The 19,463-nt window shown below is 39.1% G+C and overlaps 1 protein-coding gene across 1 annotated transcript in view; it reads right to left on the bottom strand.

The window, feature by feature from the left end:
• Cse1l (CSE1 chromosome segregation 1-like (yeast)) overlaps positions 1–19,463 on the bottom strand; it is a 40,900-nt gene that overhangs the window by 1,010 nt on the left and 20,427 nt on the right. The window contains exons 8-24 of the mRNA XM_013518240.1: positions 16,677–16,769; positions 14,504–14,671; positions 14,271–14,400; positions 13,202–13,267; positions 12,660–12,862; positions 11,948–12,032; positions 10,628–10,689; positions 9,323–9,459; positions 8,145–8,248; positions 6,478–6,575; positions 4,649–4,799; positions 4,296–4,504; positions 3,644–3,741; positions 3,467–3,552; positions 2,862–2,881; positions 1,637–1,806; positions 735–966 (exon numbers count right to left, since the gene is read on the bottom strand). Coding sequence (XP_013373694.1) covers positions 735–966; positions 1,637–1,806; positions 2,862–2,881; positions 3,467–3,552; positions 3,644–3,741; positions 4,296–4,504; positions 4,649–4,799; positions 6,478–6,575; positions 8,145–8,248; positions 9,323–9,459; positions 10,628–10,689; positions 11,948–12,032; positions 12,660–12,862; positions 13,202–13,267; positions 14,271–14,400; positions 14,504–14,671; positions 16,677–16,769 — 2,112 coding nt within the window. The remainder of the gene's footprint in view (positions 1–734; positions 967–1,636; positions 1,807–2,861; positions 2,882–3,466; positions 3,553–3,643; positions 3,742–4,295; positions 4,505–4,648; positions 4,800–6,477; positions 6,576–8,144; positions 8,249–9,322; positions 9,460–10,627; positions 10,690–11,947; positions 12,033–12,659; positions 12,863–13,201; positions 13,268–14,270; positions 14,401–14,503; positions 14,672–16,676; positions 16,770–19,463) is intronic.

Consider the following 19,463-nt stretch of genomic DNA (forward strand, 5'->3'; position numbering starts at 1 on the left):
TAGCTCAGCGGCAAAGCGCCTGCCTGGCAAGCGCAAGGTCGTGAGTTCGGTTCCCGGTACCGGAGAAAAACCAAAAAAAAAAAAAAAAACAAAAACTAATGATTCTGGGTGAAATGGTATTAATGTCTAGGGGCTGGGGAAATAGTTCAACAGCATAAGCGCCTGCCTGGCAAGTACAAGGTCCTGAGTTCGATTTCCAGTACCAAAAAAAACCACTCCCCGCCAAACCAAAATAATATAAATGTCTAAAACTTGCTCTAACTTTCTCTACAAAAAAAAGAAACAAGATTGGCAAAATATTAGTAGTTATTGAAACTAGGTACATAAGGGTTTGTTATGCTGTTTCTATGTATGTCTGAAATTCTCATAATCAATGAAAAATATAAACTTTATAAGGTTGTAAGACTGTAAAAGATGATGGCTAAATAAAACTATGTAGCCATTAAATGCCAAATCTTAATAACAGGATTATTTGAAATTGAGAAATACATTTCTATTTAAAGGATTTTGTCCCTTTGCTTTTACTTCTAAAACTACCTAAAATATACGTGTAGTGCATAACACTAGGGAAAAAAATTCTCATCATTTAAATTAAAAATATGCTTTACCTAATCTCAATGGGATGTGGTATGGTAACGCTGACCAATGAAAACAGGCCCGGTGACCACAACTATCCCCTCCCTTCCTCCTGAGGTCCCCACCAGTCACACAGCTCTGAGACAGCAGACACTTACCCTTCCTGGACAGGCAGTAGACAATTTGTGAAGAGACTGTGCCAGGTGAATTTTGGGATTGTTTACCATTTGACCTACGGGGTCATGCTCTTTTTTGCCAGCAAATGCCAACTGTGAGAAGGCTGTCTGATACCCTGGTGTATCTTCTATGTCAATAAAATGCTCTTCATCTGGAACGGTGTCATCTTCAGGTAACTCAAAAAGGCCAATCAGAGACTGTAATAAAGGAGTCCTAGATTGGGAGAAAGCAGAGACAAAAACCTCAAGAAAATATTTTGCAGATTTAAACAAAAGCAGAAGTTCCTCAGAAACAAAGTTACAGACCCACAGTCTCAAGAGTAGAAAGGGATATGTGAAATTAAGATGGTCATCCGTGTGTGTACCTATCCAGAAACTGTTCTGTTCCTTTGGCTACAACATCCTCATTTGTTTTTCAGAAATGACAGCATTCTAAGCCAAAGCAAGGTCTTTAATGCTAAGAGTTTTTCCTCTCTGTGGAGCAGCTGCCTGGGTGGAACTAAAAGGAGGAAGGGAGAGGCGAGAGAGGCCAGGACAAAGACCTCAAGACATCGAGTCCGGATGCAGATCTAACCTATGCAGCTCTTTTCCTCAAAGACAAAGGGCAGTTGCGCTGAGTTTCAAGACTCATAAAGCTATCTTAAATATCACCTGGACCAGACTCACAAAGAGGTCCCTGCATCTACCTCATCCCACTGACCTTAAGAACACCATTTCTTCTAGACCTACGAAGATCCACAGTTGTATCTTGGATATGATGATTACTAGCAGAGAAGCAGAGATCAGAACTCAATTCTCTTGGCTCCTAAGAGAATAAGCTTAATTCTGCAGTGAGACAGGACGAAAGCTACAATCTCCCAAGAACGTCAGTAAGGAGCACTTACCACAGCTTGGTGTATTCGGTGTCCATCATTGGTGGACATTCGGTTAGTAACTTTGTTATGCCAACTGCACAGATCTTTTTCTCTACATTTCCAGATACTTTCTGAATTTCAGGAATAATGATTTTTTCCAAAACCATTCCAAACATTCTATTCATCAAAGCAAAAGAAATCTACTTAACATTAAATTAGACAACCACTCTAAATAAAATAGGGAAATGCTTCACTATTATTTTTTGCTCTGTGACTCCTTATGAAAACTTACTAAATAGGCTGCTGTTCATGGTCAGCCGAAGAGAACTAGAGATGACTAAAAAAAAGTCCCTGTTAAACACATACCTGTGCCCAACTAAGCCGTTATCTTTTGTGAATAAGTATCCTCATATTATTATAAGCCTAGGCTACTTCTAAGTCAAATATTTCAACTTTTTATCTCATACACTTTTATTTTTTTTTGTCTTTTTGAGACAGGGTCCTGCTATGCAGTCCAGGCTGGCCTTGAGCTCACTCTGTAGCCCAGGCTGGTCTCAAACTTGAACTCAAGACGATCCTCTTGCCTCAGCCTCCCAAGTGCTGGGATTACAGGTGTGTGCCACCACGCCCGGCATCTCATATACTTTAAAAAAAATTATTCAATTTTCTCTCTCTCTCTTTTTTTTTTTTTTGTCTTTTTGAGACAGGGTCCTGCTATGCAGTCCAGGCTGGCCTTGAGCTCACTCTGTAGCCCAGGCTGGTCTCAAACTTGAACTCAAGACGATCCTCTTGCCTCAGCCTCCCAAGTGCTGGGATTACAGGTGTGTGCCACCACGCCCGGCATCTCATATACTTTAAAAAAAATTATTCAATTTTCTCTCTCTCTCTTTTTTTTTTTTTTGTCTTTTTGAGACAGGGGCTTGCTATGCAGTTCAGGCTGGCTTTGAGCTCACTTTGTAGCCCAGGCTGGTCTCAAACTTGCAATAATCCTCCTGCCTCAGCCTCCCGAGCGCTGGGATTACAGGCATGCGCCACCACGCCCAGCTTCAATTTTCTGAAAAATCAGAACAAATAAGGGAAAACAAAAAACCCATTCACTATCCATAGCAGTAACTAATTTATAAACCTCCCAACTTTCTTTGCTTACACCCTTATGTTAAATCTAAAAGATGATTTGGCCAATCGTTGTTATGCTATTGCAAACAACCTAGAAGTAAAGTTTTTCACAGCTCTGAATGATACAAACTCATTACACTTCATGTTTTAACAAATGGTCTGAAGTAGAAAAAGTGGATCAAAGTTATTCATGATAAAGAGAGCAGCGGTTCTGGTCTCTATCTAGAAGGACAATGCCAATGGAGAATTAGGACAATGATAACACCTAAGATCAACTCCACACCTAAGAATACTTTATTTGTTTTGTTTTGTTTTTTGGTTTTTCTCCAGTACCGGGAACCGAACTCACGACCTTGCGCTTGCCAGGCAGGCGCTTTTGCCGCTGAGCTAAATCCCCAGCCCCACTAAACTGTTAAATGACTAGAAGTCTGCCACATGGAACCTACTGATAAGTATCGCTAAAAGCCTATAACCAACTGGCACTGATACTTGCCTTCTGATACAATTCAACATACAAAATGCCCTTTACATGCAACTTGACATGTATTTCTTTTTAATTTGAATTCTACTGAAAAGATGTTTTGATGTTAAAACTTAAACCAACCTTTGGAACACAATGCACACAAAACCAAGTTAGCATTTGGAGACGATCGACAATTTAAGATATTTTATATGCAATGTTTATAACTATAAAGTCTTGCTTTCCTTCTTTATTTCCCTAAAACACCCCAAAAATTTACTTACTCTTGATAAACTTTGTAGTTTTGGAATTCTGAAGTCTTTGGAACAGTAGAAGGAAAATTTGCTTTCTGTACTGGTCAACTGATTCACTAAAGAATTGAATAAAAGCAACAATAGGAACTTAGCGTTTTTCTGAGCAACAAAACCCTTGGTTAAAGGCACAGCTCCCAGTCTACTCACGGTGGCATGTGCTCTATTATACTGTTCAGCAGGTAAAAACCTTGGTGGTCATTTGCTTTGGATGCAATTAGCTTCTGGAAGACACCGAGCAAACCAGGCTACAACAAATCAGATCAAATAATATACAGTTAAAAAGGAGACGTGGATTAGAATTTCAAAACTTAAACGAGTGATGTGTATTCTAAAAAAGGATTCAACATTGAATAAATGATTAGCCTGCTCTCAAACTTTTCTGAAGTGTGTGGGGAAGGCTCCTACCACAACAAGCTATTCCTGAAAAGAACTTATGTGGCTTTTGCTTCCCACCATGGATTTAAGTGAATAATAACTAAATGATACTTAATTCTAGTAAAACATTCATTACCATTTTCTACTAATTACTTCTCACTTTATTTTAAATAAAAACAATGTTAAATAAAACCTGCTATTCCTAGTTTCTCCAACCTATCTTAGAGAATTTTATTTACTTAAAAGTAAGTCTGACCACTGGGCGTGATGGCGCATGCCTATAATCACAGCACTTGGAAGGCTGAGGCAGGAGGATCATTGTGAGTTTGAGACCAGCCTGGGCTACAAAGTGAGCTCAAGGCCAGCCTGAACTGCATAGCGAGACCCTGTCTCAAAAAAAAAAAAAAAAGTAAGTCTGACTCACAATTTTGTCGGCTGCAGCACTTGCTATTGTGTTTGAACCACGTTCTAAAAATGCTTGAAGAAGCCTCACTAAAGCAGGAATATTTCCTGTTCTTTCCCAAAGCACTGGCTGAAGCAGGTGAGGAAATAAGGCCATATAAGAAGATGGGATATCATTTTTGTGTGTTTCCAGAAGCAAAGACATCACTTGAAAGACATATGGAATAAATTCTGTTGATAAAAGTAAAAACAGTTACCAGCTTCAGAATGAATGGCTGTAGCACAAAAGACCCATATCTCTTAGCAAGGCTGTATTTTATAGCCATCTTAACAGTTTTATTCCATTACAAAGAAAATAACTTCCTATAAACTTACCTTGTACATCATTTTGTAAAATTTCAGTAAACACCAGAAACAAAGCCTCCTCAAAATTTACAACAGCAGCAGGGTTAGCTTTGCAAGTTATTCTTATGGATAAGCATATTGCTTCAAACATGTAGTGATTGAAGTGAGGTTTGCTTGGGTTCTGAAATTAGGGAAAAAAATTATTTTTGTAATTCAAGTGACTATTAAATAGCATAAAAAATAAACACTATCTTTTCTAAAACATTTAAAATAGATACCATCTTTTCTTTAAAAAAATAGCATTAATAACACCAATACTAGCAGGGCGTGTGATGCATGCCTGTAATCCCAGCACTCAGGAGGCTGAGGCAGGAGGATCGGTTTGAGTTCGAGACCAGCCTGGGCTACAAAGTGAGCTCAAGGCCAGCCTGAACTGCAAAGCAAGACTCTATCTCAAAAAGACAAAAAAACAAAACAAAACAAAAAAAAACCACAACAATACCACACTAACCTGGTTCTTGTTTAAAATTTTTAAAAAATTTCTGAGAAGTGTATTAGTCAATTTTTTTACTGCTAAGGCATAACATCCAACACAGATTTTTCCGTGCTAGGGAATGAACCCAGAAACTTGCATATGCTAGCTAAGTGCTCTACCACTGAGCTACACCCTCAGCCGTATTTGAACAACTTTTTTTGTTTCTTTTGTGCGACAGGGTCTCAGTATATAGTTCAGACTGGCCTTGAACTCACTATGTAGCCTAGAACTTGCAGTAATCCTCCTGCCTCAGCCTCCCAAGTGCTGGGATTACAGGAGTATGCCATTATGCCGGGCTTAATTTTCTTTTTAAACCATGAAACCTTGTTTTTCTTCAAATAAAATCTTTCTTGGAATGACAGTACATAAAACTGATTTACCATATTCATGACAAGGCTGTAAGATTCATTTCTCACTGCTAGACAGTTCTGATAAAAGGGATTAGATCTGTTGGTAACACTAGTGGCATAAGTTGCCCAATGAGACAGTCATGCATGGGTGGGTTAAGCTGGTGGGAATGTGTTAAATCAGCAGGTAGGAGTGCATGTACATTGCGGGGAGGCACAGGGTTCTGTTTCCCTTGTCCCTGCACCAGCAAGGCCTGGAGTAGTTCAAAGACCTTACCCAGAAGTCAGATGAAATATAATTACTCTATTCCCAATTCCCTCTAATACTGTGTCCTGCAAACTTATTTCATATGCACAGCATAATTAGGATTAAGCATCTATATATTTTGTGAACCTTAGACTCATTTTTGCTTTCTTTTTTGAAAGAAGGTCTCACAATATAGCGCAGGCTGGCCTTAAACTCACTATGTAGCCCAGGCTGGCTTCAAATTTATGATGACCCTCCTGCCTCAGCCTCCTGCGTGCTGTTGTTTTTCATTTTTAAAATTTAGTACTAGTACTTATGAATCAAAATATCTGTACAATGTTTAGATAAGGAATGAACTTCATTTTTTAAAAAAACAGTAAGAAAAAAGATACAAGAACTCTTGTCATTTTACAGAAATCTAAACAGCCTCTTTTATGTCTGCTTAATGCAAAGCCCATTCTTAACAGCTAAAAAACAATTTTTAGATTATCTGATTTTCTTAAACATGTTACTTTTGATATGAGAACAAAACTGCATTTACGTTTCTGAGCCCAGACTTAAGGTGGCGGCTGCTGTGCCCACACTGTCAGTACCCCACGCCTTTCAGAAGAGCACCCAGCGGTGGTCGGAACACACAGGCCCCCGCCAACACCTCGCCCAGGCCAAGGAGCCCGAGGCCCCCTGAGAAGCAAGTAAAAAACAGCCTCATTTTCACAGCTGGCTCTGTTACCTTACTAACAGCTAACAGCTTCTGCGTAAGCTGGGTGATGAGAGTAGGGATATAGGGGATTATGGCTTCTTGTAGGAGGGAGAAACTTCTCATGATAGCTGTAAAATATAAAAACAACAAAAAACAAATATTTTAGTTAAACTTTGGAATAAAACTGTAATGGGAGGGTGCGCTCACTAATCCATCAGATAAAATATTAAGATGCTTAACTCCAGACAGTTCTCTCATTTAAGAATTTCCTTTCTTTTAAAATTAGGACAGGAATTGACAATAAAATATAGATGGGAAATTTTGAATACTTTTAGAAGGCCCAAGACTTAAAAGATCAAAAGGGTACAATAAAAATAGCTAAGGATGAAAGCAGCAAAGAGGAGAGAATAATGGACTGACATGGGCGGAGTAGCAGACTGAGAGAGCAACTAGCTTGGGTCATTTGTTTAGAAATCACTGGTAAAACAGGTTAGTTCTAGGCTTAAAGAAACATGGCATCAAACTACAAGAAACTGAAAGAGAAAACTAGCTGTAGATATCCTTCAAGGAGATTAGGAACCTAAGACAAAATACGAAAATACACACAAAGATACAGGGCCCATTTTGCAAAATATTGCTCATAACAGATACCCAAAAACATTTGGCATGGTTAAGAAATACCCTCGTAAGCTAAATGTATGACTGTTCTCTTTCCACAAGTATCATTTCCAGGGGCACTGTTTACTAATCAAAGGACCTACTGTACGCCAGTCCTAAGGGGCAGGGAGCTGTCCTCTCACCTCCTAAACGCACACAAGGTGTTTCCTCTACCTAAGCTAAACTCACTTCTCAGCACACTGACACCTCTCCCTCCTCATGCCTCTGCTTGGACATCACTTTCTAGAGGAAGGCTCTCCCCGACCTTGGTTAGGAGGGTCCGGGGACGCCCCTCCTCCGGGCCAGCACAGGGCCCTGCATTCACTCACACAACAGGATTCACCGAGAAGGTGTTACATTCCCTGCGCACTGGGAAACCCTAGGAACAGTGATGAAGCTCACAAACCAGTTACTGTCCTCCCGGTGCTGGAAGCCCACGCAAATATACACCTAGACACACAGACACAGACACACACCCAGATCCTGATCTCTCTCTCTCTCTCTCTCTCTCTCACACACACACACACACACACACACACACACACACCAACCCAGAGTCTGATCAAGCTGGAAAGTTCGGGCTAGTTTTCTTTGCAAAGTGTTCCCTATGATCCAGATACTCTGTTAAGCTTTTGAGATGCCACAGTGAAAAGACTGAGATTGTGACTGTCCCTGAAGTCAGAGCTGGCACCCCAGGACACAATGACATAGGTCCTCCGTGGAGTCCACTACGTGCACACATCTTTACTAAGCCCTAGCAGAGCATGCAGTCAACAGAGGCTACTGCACAATCTGATCTATGCCCTCAGAAATTCATTCTGGGAAAGGAAAAATGGAGTTTGCCGTATTAACTGTAATGAGGGGTTCTAGATCAAACTAAGGTAAAATGTTTCTGAAGCAGTTATTAGTATACCATTACTTTTCACTTTAAAATATCTAAACATATCTATTTCTTAGCAAACAGTATTACGGTTCAGGAGTGTTTACCCATGTGAGGTTGGATGCTTAGTCATGATCTGTACACCAGGGAAACGGCCTACCTTTCATAATATATTCATTTTCTGAAGAGCCAGGAAGTGTGAGAGCTTTGAAAAGGTTTGTTAGCAGAATCTCAACAAACGGTGCGATTTCTGCAGCTGTAAAACTATAGATGAAAAAACAGCTTTCAGTCACTGCCAACTCTTGAGATTGTCACTGTGGAACACCCTTGGCAACTACTAAATCACACTTCTCGGCATAAAACGAGCCATCTAGTTGGCAGATGGCTTTGAAAAATAACCGCTTAAATGTGCTCATGTTAAGCTGCTATTTATACACACTTGGGACCAAATGCAATCGAACAAATCAAAAACCAGGTAAAGCCAACATCATCTAAAACTGCAAAGGCCGCCCTCGGGTCACAGGTAGCGCCTCCGAGAACAGCGCTCTGACATTTAGGGGTCTCAGCCATCTGTTCTTCCTGGAGATGCAGTAAGCTGTTTTCTCTATCAGCTCTGGACTTGAAGACAAGTCCTGGCCTGACTCACTCCAGAGGATGTCCTCTCAACGGCTAAGATCATGTGGACTTCAAGTTTTTGGTGAAGGAAAAAAACCTAGAACTATTTACCCAGAGCTCAATGTGAAGAGATAACTGTGAAGAACGGCTTGAAAGACACAAGACTACGCACTCCCCTACATTCCGCCCTCAGGCAGAGCAGTTACTTTCCTGGGCCCTAGAGAACCCTTCCCAGGGCCACGTTGCATCTCAGAACTCAGTGAGAGTACAAAGGCACGCGAAAGGAACTGTCCCAGGATGCTACTGAGAACACTGCTACTGCGCAGCATTCTCGTCACAAAGAATCACTTCTGAGATGCAGTGTAACTGTTTCAACCTTAATTAAGCTTGTGGACATCGTGAATATTTTAACTCCCCATTTACCTCAGCTTCTAGGAGACTCCAAATAAAATTAGAAGCATCTACTACACAGGATCCTCTGAATACATTTCTGTTGATTAACTTTACTACTGTTATTTTCCTTTGCTCCAATTTATTTAACTTGACTGTCAGAAGGTATTCTGGTAAGCTGCCTCAAATCCTTCTGAATGGAAGTATAAATACATAAAAAGTACAAATCAGTTCTAACTACTAATGAAATTAGGAAAACAGAGGTACCTTTGACTAGAAGAGTACAGTCCCCATCTTAAACTGAAAATACATAACCTAGAATCAGATACTTACAGAGTGGCATTGTTAGGCCCTCTCATAGTAAACAACCGTTCAAGAGCATGTGCTGCGTAAGTATGAACAACGATACTTTCAGCTTGCAGATGATTAATCAAGAGAGGGATAGACACCAAAAGATGTTCTTTTGGTACCTGAAAAACACAACAACATACATGCCGTGAATCTGGTGATGCTACAATTGAGTAAAAGACAACTGGAAGAGTAGGGTTTGCTGATTAAGAACTTTCCCCCTGCTGTTATGATGGGAAATGATACTGTTAAGAAATCAAAACATCTACCTACACATCATGGTTCAATTCCCATTCACTTTTCCAATTCTTTCTTTCTGAGCACAAAACTATGAGGGCGAAATCTTGTAGACAAGTGTGCACAGCACAGAATATTTATCATGGAGAAGCAGACTAAGATTTCACCAATCGTAAGAATCATACTTTAGAAAAATTTCAGGTTATGTTAAGGATGATACTCATTGACTCTTAAGTACCTAATTGGTAAGAGACAAAAGACACAGAAAACTACATAAAGGGGACCAACTGGCCAAAATGAACAACCAGAGCATCAAAAACCCTCACCTGACAGCTTTTGAGTCTGCGAAGGCACTACTCATGATAAAGGGGAGACAACCTACACTTACCCCGTGTTTCCTATGTTTTGATAATTATCTATGTATGAGACACTGGAGGTATACAACAAAATAAATGTACACTAAAACCACTGAGTATACACTTTAAAATGATGACTTTTATATAATGGAAAGCATATCTCAATTTTTTTGCATGTCAATTTTTAAAATGCTATTAAAAATTGTTTATGATAGAAAATTCTTCATCTTAATGAAGTAGTAAATGTGTATGTCCTGAAAAAGTATACTTAAGATGCATTCAACCCCCACCCCAAATCCAACTCTAATCAAACCACCAGTATAGGAAGACAGGGACTAGAGGAACAAGATAAACTACCGTGAGAATGTAATCAGCAGCAAGCAGAATGTGAGAAACTCCAGCACGAAGGACTCTTGCCCCCGAATACAGGCACGGAAAGAGGGCGGAGGGATTTCTGTTGTAAACTAAGAGACTTAAGATATAATTAGCCAAAAGCAATGTACGGACATTGTTTGGGACCTGATTTTTAATGAAATTATAAAAAGATATTTAATGAAAATTAAGCATTCTCTAAAATGTCACTGAAGACATATTAATTCTGTCAGATGTGAATGTCAAATATGATCACAAAGCACATTAGAGGAGAACCTGACTCATAATAAAATTCTTAAGTGGCATATGGCAAATATCTACTTACTTGATTCCTAAAAATCATAATATATTTGATACCATCAGCTTTAAGGACAGGAAATTCATTCACTATTAAAAAAATAAAAAGTCATAGTTACTTAAGTGGTAAGGACTACTTCTCAAAAATCAGTACCAACACTGTAAGTTTCAAAGATGGTAACCAAAATGTTAAGTAAGTAAAGCATAGTTAATTAAATAATGATCTACTATGCAGTTACTAATTTGGGTAATGTTATAAATAATTTTTCCTTTTCCCCTGCCTTGAAGTTTCATGATAAATACATAACTGAACAATAAAAATTTCATCCATGTGACAATATAGTCTCAGAATTAAAGCTATTCTGATCTAAGATAATTTTCTCTAGCTGGGATTTACCTTAAATTAGTCTAGTGGTAGGAAAATAAATTAGTGAAAGACATAAAACAGGGCTGGGGATTTAGCTCAGCAGTAGAGGGCTTGCTGAGCATGTGGGGGGCCTCGGTTCAGTCTCCAAAACCAACAATCAATCAATGAATCGACAGAAGAGCCAACTATTAATTCTTGAAGCTAGATGACGGTCATGCAGAAGCTCATTACAACAGTCTGTTAATCTGTGTGTGTGGGTAAATTTTCTACATGGAGAACTTTTGAAAAAGGGCATTATCTCAACCTAGATCAACATATTCTTATATACATAGGAAACTATCCTTTTTTTTTTTTTTTTTTTTGGTGTAGTGCTAGGGATTGAACCCAGAGCACTGAGCTACATTTCCAGTCCTTTTTATTCATTTTGAGACAGGGTTTTGCTAAATTGCCCAGCCTGGCTTCTAATTTGTCTTCCTCCTATCTCAGCTTCTGAAACAGCAAGAACCACTAGAATGTGCCACTGTGCTCAGAGTATTTTAGTTTTTAAGGATTTATCTTTCAAATGGGAAAGGAAACCAAAGTATAATTCTTGCTCATAATCAAGGGTACCAAAGCCAAGTTACAGTTAAGCCTCATTTATTCTATCATCCTTCTAACCAAGTCATATATTTTTCATCAAAAGTTAACTTTACATGGGCAAAGGCTGGGGCACTGTTTGGCATTTTGTTCAATATAAGAAACAAGTGCTGTGGGAAGCTGACGCAGGAGACTCACCAGTTCAAACCCAGCCTGGGTAACTTAGTGACGCGGCAGGACTCTAGGTTCAACACACACTAACTTAAACACGGACAGGAACCAGTTTTTTAAGTACCGTGACTCTACAGAGATCTTTTCCATACCACTCACTTCATAATATAATGACATAATAACTGCTGGTACACTGTTGTAAGTTGTATAGAAGAAAAATTCCACAAAACTTACCATTAGGTGATTTTAAATCAGGAAGAATGTGATTCACAAAGAACTCAGTCAGGTTTACAAGTTCATTAGCTTGTGTAATTCCATGCTGAAAAATAAGTTTGTAACAGGGGAGAATGACACAAAATACTTGTATGTACAACCACATCAGAAAGGCAAGCAGTTGTATGACATAAAAATGGAGATGATCAGCCAGGAATATAGCTTAGCAGGACAGCATCTGTCTAGCATACACAAGGCTCTGGGAACAAGAAAAGGAGCTGAACACTCCAAAACATACCCTATTTACATACAAGAGAAGACTATTCCAAGGAAGAGCCAGTCAGCAGTGGGCCTGGGAGGCTGCTGCCAGCAAGGGCAGTGCCAAGAAAAAGAAAAAAAGCTTCAAAGAACATCCCAGGAAGATTAGAATGGACATTCCCTGGGGGGTGGGAGTGTGGAATGCCCCGAGGAGACACTTCCCATCCCATGCCCTAAATCCCAGTCAAAAAAAAGAAAAAAACAAAAAAAACAAAAAACCAAAAAAACCCAAACAAACCAAGACTAACTCAAGTGCTTAATACAGCAACACAAAACTGACTTTGGAAACTCTTAAATTCCAATGATAACCACAAAGTTACACGGTGGAACAGACCAATTTTCAGAGATCATTAATTTTTTTATTCTGTGGTTTCTGATTTCTCTGTTTTAGAAACAAAGTATTGAGAGGATTTACCTTCTGTGTTTGGGCCTTTGATGCCAAAGATGTCACTAGGTAAATGGCTGCATCTTTGTGTTTCCAGTTGACAGATGGATTTTTTGCATATTCTTGGAGCATAGAGTTAACATAACCAGAGAAGATTCCTGTCACAGGTCCCTCAAAAAACTTGCACAATCCTCGCACAAGATCACAAGCAGCCCTGCGTCTTGTATCAATATCTATAAAATCAAAAGAAAATATATCTTGGGGAAAAGAACCATCAACCAACTAATCCAGTTTATAAGGAAAAAAAAATTGCCATCTGATAGCTGTCAGTAACACAAACAATGAAAAGAGCATTTCTTTCCCCCCAATACACAATGAGAATGAAGCTGAAGAGGTCAGAAAATTCTAAACATTACTGAGAATACAAGACAGAAAAGAAATGATTCAGTTCATGATTCTTTTACGCAGGTCATAAGAGCCCTTGGAAGATGTAAAAGATGCTAAAGACTGAAAGTAGTTCAATGAAAGCCGAAACTGGCTTGCTAATAATAGCTAAAAACCAAAATACATACCTGATCCTTCTAAATCTCTTCTTATATACTCCTCAGAATTATCTTCAAATGCCTCTTCATCAGCAGCTACAAAGACAGCACACATTTGAAGATAACCTCCAAGACATGACAAGTCACTGCTGCTACAACTGAGTATGCAGAAGAGCATGCAGAACGCTTATTACACACAGTAAAGCACTCTTTCCCATCAAATGACTTCCTATACTCTTAAGTCTCTGCTAGAGCAGTAAGCGTCACCCGAAAAGGTTTGGTTTAAATAATTCACAGAGCTGTGACATGTGAGTGTCCCCAGAATAGACCTTTATGTCTAACTTTCAAAAACCGAGTATTAGGCATTAATCCAGGAATGATAACTTTCCATCTGGTCAAATAAGGATATCAACTGTAATAATTACCTGACAAGTCATTTCAGGAAAAAAAACCGGGGAAGACAACAGCAAAATAAAGATGTGTCTTTAATTTTAAGAAAACACAAAAGGACATAAAACCTTCCACTGTATTATCCTTAATTTACTCATTTTATGCCAGATTAATAGTTTGAGAACCACTGACAGAGTAACTGCTGTGATACGAAACACAATCTCCTCCGCCTTCACTACTTTCTCTTCACAATATCAAGAGAGAAGCAAACAAGCACAGGCTCTCAGGGCTATGTAACCTTACACCCTCAGTGGGCCTCAACTCGGACGTAACACTTACCAATCACTTCTGTCTTTCAAATCATTTAAAAACAGCTATTTGCCTAAACTGAGTAAGATGCTGTATTTTCCCCCAATGCAGAAGGATATATAAAGTCTGATCCAGTATTTTTATGAAAAAACAAAACAAAACAAAAATACCCTAAGTATATAACAAAGCTCATCACAGCAATACAAAGTGTGCTGCCACATTTTCTGTACTAGTTTAGTAAACACAAAATACCTCCAAGTTTTTTTTTGGGGGGGGGGTAATTTAAAAACTTAGATTGATTATGTTGTAAAAACCAAATGATTTACTAAATTTACATTAATATATTTTTTAAAAACCTGAGCTTTTACTCCCCAGAAAAGCCTTCACTTTGCCTAATTACCTCTAAATTCCATGTTGGGCACAATAACCTTTTCACAGATACTTGTCAGCGTGTTCTGGTCCTCAAACAGATTCTTATAGTGAGGTCTCTCACAAACTGAAGCCAGAAACTGAATTGCGTTACTTACCAACTGAAAGAAAACATAAAATAGGAATGTTTTAAAGAGCAAAATCAGCATGCATTTCTCAGGAGAGACAGGGAGCTGCTTTTATTTTTCTTTACCATCATCTTACCAAATCATATTTAACCTCTTGACCTGTTGTAACTAATAAATTCCAGATTGCCGTGACAAAGCGAGGCAGGTACCGCTGAAATTCCTCATCATACTTTTGAGCATAGAGTGCAGCATTATCACAAATCTGGGATTTTAAGAGCTCCAATAAGCCTGCTTCCTCTTCATCCTCACAGAAGAAAAAAGAAAATTCAAACATACAATTTCAAGGCTATTATAAATAAGGGAAGTGGTTGTAATTCCTGAACGAGACCCTTTAAAATTTAAACCCAAATAATCTACTATTATAAACTACATTTATGTCACCGTCAGTCTATTCAAGCATTTTAACAACGAGTGATTTCCTCTTATTAATCATGGAGAGCAGCTCTCAAGTTTCCAAGTTGAATGAAATTTTTCCTTCTGGTTGCTAATTATAAAATGTTTCCATATTGAATTGAAAATATTTCTACAGAAATCTATACAAAAAAAAAAAAAATCATACTTTCTGTGTCATGTTTGGATTGCCAGGCAGGTCATCATTTCAAGTATATTAACATGTAGGTGTCCCACCCCTAAAAAAAGCGAGTATCATAGGATTCTCATAAACAATACTCTGGATATAAAGTATGAAACAGGACTAGGGATGTGGCTCGCAGCATTTGCTTAGCATGCAAAAAGGGCTCTGGGTTTGATCCCCAGCACCGCTCCTCTCATCCATATATGTAATACCTACCTACTGACCTACCTTTCTTTCTATCTATACATATATGTACATTAATAATCTAACCCAGGAGTCAGCAAACTATGGTCTGCAGGCCAATTCCTACCTGCTCTTATTTTTGTAAGTAAACTTTTATTAAACAAAGACATGTTCATTTGTTACTTATTCATACAATTTATGGTACTGTCTACAGCTGATTTCACATTACAACAATTGAACAGTTATAGCACATATATCATACAATCCTACAAAGCTGAAAAAATATATACTATCTGGATTGTTACAGAAAAAAATTGCCAACCCCAATCTATACCATGACAGTGATACCAAAGTCTTCCAATTTAGTATAGGGATGTTACACAGTGAGACAACACAAGATAACATGTACTTAACTAGGCAAAGAGCTCCTTGTTAGAAATCTTGTTTTTTTCCCCCAGTACCGGGAATCGAATTCACGACCTCACGCTTTCCAGGCAGGCGTTGTGCTGCTAAACTAAATCCTCAGCCCTAAAAAAATCTTTTTTTTTTTTTTTTGGTCTCTTCTGAGACAAGGTCTTGCTATGCAGTTCAGGCTGGCCTTGTGCTCACTTTGTAGCCCAGGCTGGCCTCGAACTCCCAACGATCCTACTGCCTCAGCCTTCTGAGTGCTGGGATTACAGGCGTGCGCCATCACGCCCGGCTTAAAAATCTTATAGGAGTAATTTCCTTTACACTTATGCATGAAGAAAAGCTTCAAGAGTGAGCCATTTCTCCTATTGGACTAAAATAATCTTATGGTAGCCAAATCTTTTGACTTAGTGAAACTCTGAGAAAAAGTGTATTTCACAACCATGGTAACTATTTGCTTTCTATATCCCACTTTTTATCTTTTTTCTTCTTTTTGTTTTTTGAGACAGGGTCTCACTATGCATTTCAGGTTGGCCTCGAACTCATGGCAATCCTCCTGTCTCAGACTCCTGAGTGCGGGGATACAGGCCTGCACCACCATGCCTGGCTTCTATATCCCACCTTAAAAACCCAATTTCAATTACCATTTCTAGTAATTTTCTGGTGTTGAAGTATTCTTAATATTTTATAGTTTCTTAGGAAAGATATTCAATATATGAATAAAAAGCAAATACACAGCACAGGGTAAGGGCTGTATGTTAAAAAGTAAATATTATAAATCCCTAATCAGAAACCTTTACATATTTTAAAATTTTACATATTTTCCCAAGCTGTAATTTTTTTTAAAGAGGGGCTATCATTACAGAAGTTTAAGATTTTCTTAAATATCTTTAATGACAAGCAATTACTTTATTTCCTAAAATATTCACAATGTGATTAAAGCCTTGCTTTTAGTAATGCAATGAAATACCCTTACCTATACATTTTTACATAGGATATGCTCACAACTTTTTTTTACAGGTTTTCATAGGACACCAAAAAATTCTTATTCAAAGAAAAAGGTTACTCCATGTAAAATACTTACATCAGTTTGTAGCAGCTTATTATCCAGTGTCAAGAGGGTATGAAAATTGTTCATCCAAGTTTCCATATTATCTTCAAAAAATTCAGGGAGATCCTAAAAAAAAGTTACTAACTTGAGGCCATGATTAAAATAAATAAATGCGTTACTTTAATACATTTCCACACTATGTCTTTACTTATTTATTTTCTGGGAGTGTTTGGAGATAAGGTCTGTTTAGTCCAGACTAGCCTTGCACTTGAGGCGATCTTCTTGCCTCAGCCTCTGCAGTGCTTGAATTACAGATGTGTAGCACCACACCCATCCCATGCATGCCAACATTTTGCACATGCCTATAGGTTCAACTCCCATCTTCTTAAAATCTGAAGCATTACCTATTGTGATTAAGACTTCCTGCTCCACCTACTATTTGTGGTAGCTGAATAAAACAGTCTGACTTGTCTCCACGTTTTTACCACAAAGAATGTTCCTTCTGCAGTATTTCCTGTCCCAATGGAAATAGTTATTCTTTAAAGTCCAGCTAAGATAGCACAAAGTTTTTCCTTACAAAGTTCAGTGCTTACTGTTACATCCACTTTCCTTTCAAAATTATTGTAAGATGACCATCACTTCAGACTCTTACGGTTTATGTCTATAATGTCCTCTAAAAGTCTCATCATCTTTTTTTTTTTTTTTTTTTGGTACCGGGAAATGAACCTGGGACCTCATGCTTGCCAGGCAGGCACAGATCTGCTGAGCTATATTCCCAGCCCCTCATCTTCTAAAGAGCAGCCCAGTTAGAAGAGGTGTGGTAGGGGCATGACTTGGAAAGGCGTATTCTCATCTCCAGCTTCCTGAGCTGTGAAGAGCTCTCTTCCACCATGCAAGTCTGCCATGTATTTTGTCTTGGAGCCTGTGGACACTGACCTGAACCCACTGAAAAGTGAACCAGAACAAACCTGTCTTCCCAATAAATACAGAAATTTGGTACAGTGGGTGGGGTTGTTGTATCTGTGTAATTCAGAAGTCTTCGCAATTGGTTTGTGGCTGCCCACTAGAGAAACCCTAGATTGCTGCTAACGGATCTTGATGGATCTTGATGTATGTAATACCGGTCAGAGCTCAGACTAGAATGCTGCTACAAAGGCAGACAGTAAATGCCAGGCTTAGGAGGTTTCAGTTGGGAATAAGGACTAACTACACTGGCAGTTGGACTAGAGGCTATGTGTGCTACACTCTGGCAGAAAATTTGTCTACACTTCCGCTTATGTCCTGAGACTTTGCAGGAGACTGAGATTAAGGGTGGTAGACAACCTAGCAGAGGAAATTAAAAGACAGATTTTCAGGCTGTGGCATGGGTATCGCTGCTTGGTTTTAGCCAATCCTACAGCGAATACCAGGAGCAAATAGCACAGCTAAATGACCTTAAGTTCTCAGTTTTCAAGAAAGTAGTATCTCCAAAAGGGAGCAAAAGACAGCATGGCTGTTGAAGATATTAGCATTAAAAAGAAGCCAAGCACTCTGTATAGGGATAAGAAGAAAGATGCCTTTGAGGGCATCTCAAAAAATCAGCAAGACCCCACTCACCGTTAGGGGCTCAAGAGTGTAAAACTGGGAAGTTTTCACTGAGAAGACATTCCTTGGGCTCCCTGCCCCAGAAGAGTCACCCCTTGTTTCTTGGTGCTCAACCCTAGAGGCCTCTGTAAGATATGATCCAAGGGGGCCAGGCTACTACCTGAGTGGGCAGCAGACCTCGGCATCATCCATGTGGTGCTAGTTTTTCAGTTATGTGAGGTGCAAGAATTGTGGACTCTCCATCTTTAAACTGTTGGTATCAGATATTCTGTACCAACAAGACAGAGTCAAACTTACTGTCTTACAGCTGTCAATTTCCTATGGTATAGTACAGTACTGCTTTCTTGGACGTATGGGAAAAATCCTTCTTTTTGATTAACAGTGAAGATTATGCCTTTGGTTCCTTGTCAAATTATCAAGAGCTTTCAATTTTCCTGCTTTCTCAGAAGTAGAATTCAAAATGAAGTGTAAGCAAAAACAGTCGTCTTCATTTACATATAAATTCCTCAACCTGCTGTCCAGCACTTGGGAGGCTGAGTATCTGTGTAAGGCAGGATCATTTGGGCTGCTCACCTTTTCTTTTACCTAAGAGAATCCAATTCCTTTTTGGGGAATGTTCTCTCTACTACTGTCAGAGCAGTCACGTTTGAGGGTAAGTCTAGTACTGACTATGAACAATGAAAATGCCAATCCTTCTATTTTCAGTGTGGGAATTGAACCTAGGGCTTCACACATGCTAAACAAACACTCAACCACTGATCTACACCTCCAGCCAGTCCCCTCCCCTTCTTTGTAGTACGCGGGTTCCAACTCAGGGCCTCTGCACTGAGCTACATCCCCAGACTTTTTAGTTTTTAAAAATTTTGATAGTCTTGCTAAGTTACCCAGACTAGGCTCAAACTTACCCTCTTTCTTCCTCGGTCTCCCAACTGTACTGGGATTACAGGCATGCATGACCACATGTAGCTATCTTCAGCCTCTTTAAAATTTTAAGGCCGGATTTCACTAAGTTGCCCGGGCTACCCTCAAACTTTCAATCTTCCTGCCTCAGCCTCCCTAACAGCTGGGATCACAGGCTAGCACTACTCTGCCTGGCCAAATCCTTCTTCTATCTTGGTATATAACCTGCTCTTTTCATGGTCCTGGAGGTCTACATCTTAAATAAATGATTGAAGAACAGGAAGAATGTCAAGAGTGGTAGTGCACACCTGTAATCTCAGCACTTGAGAGGCTGAG

Source organism: Chinchilla lanigera, unplaced genomic scaffold (genome assembly GCF_000276665.1).
Source record: "Chinchilla lanigera isolate Chin_1 unplaced genomic scaffold, ChiLan1.0 scaffold00044, whole genome shotgun sequence".
Taxonomy (NCBI): Eukaryota; Metazoa; Chordata; class Mammalia; order Rodentia; family Chinchillidae; genus Chinchilla; species Chinchilla lanigera.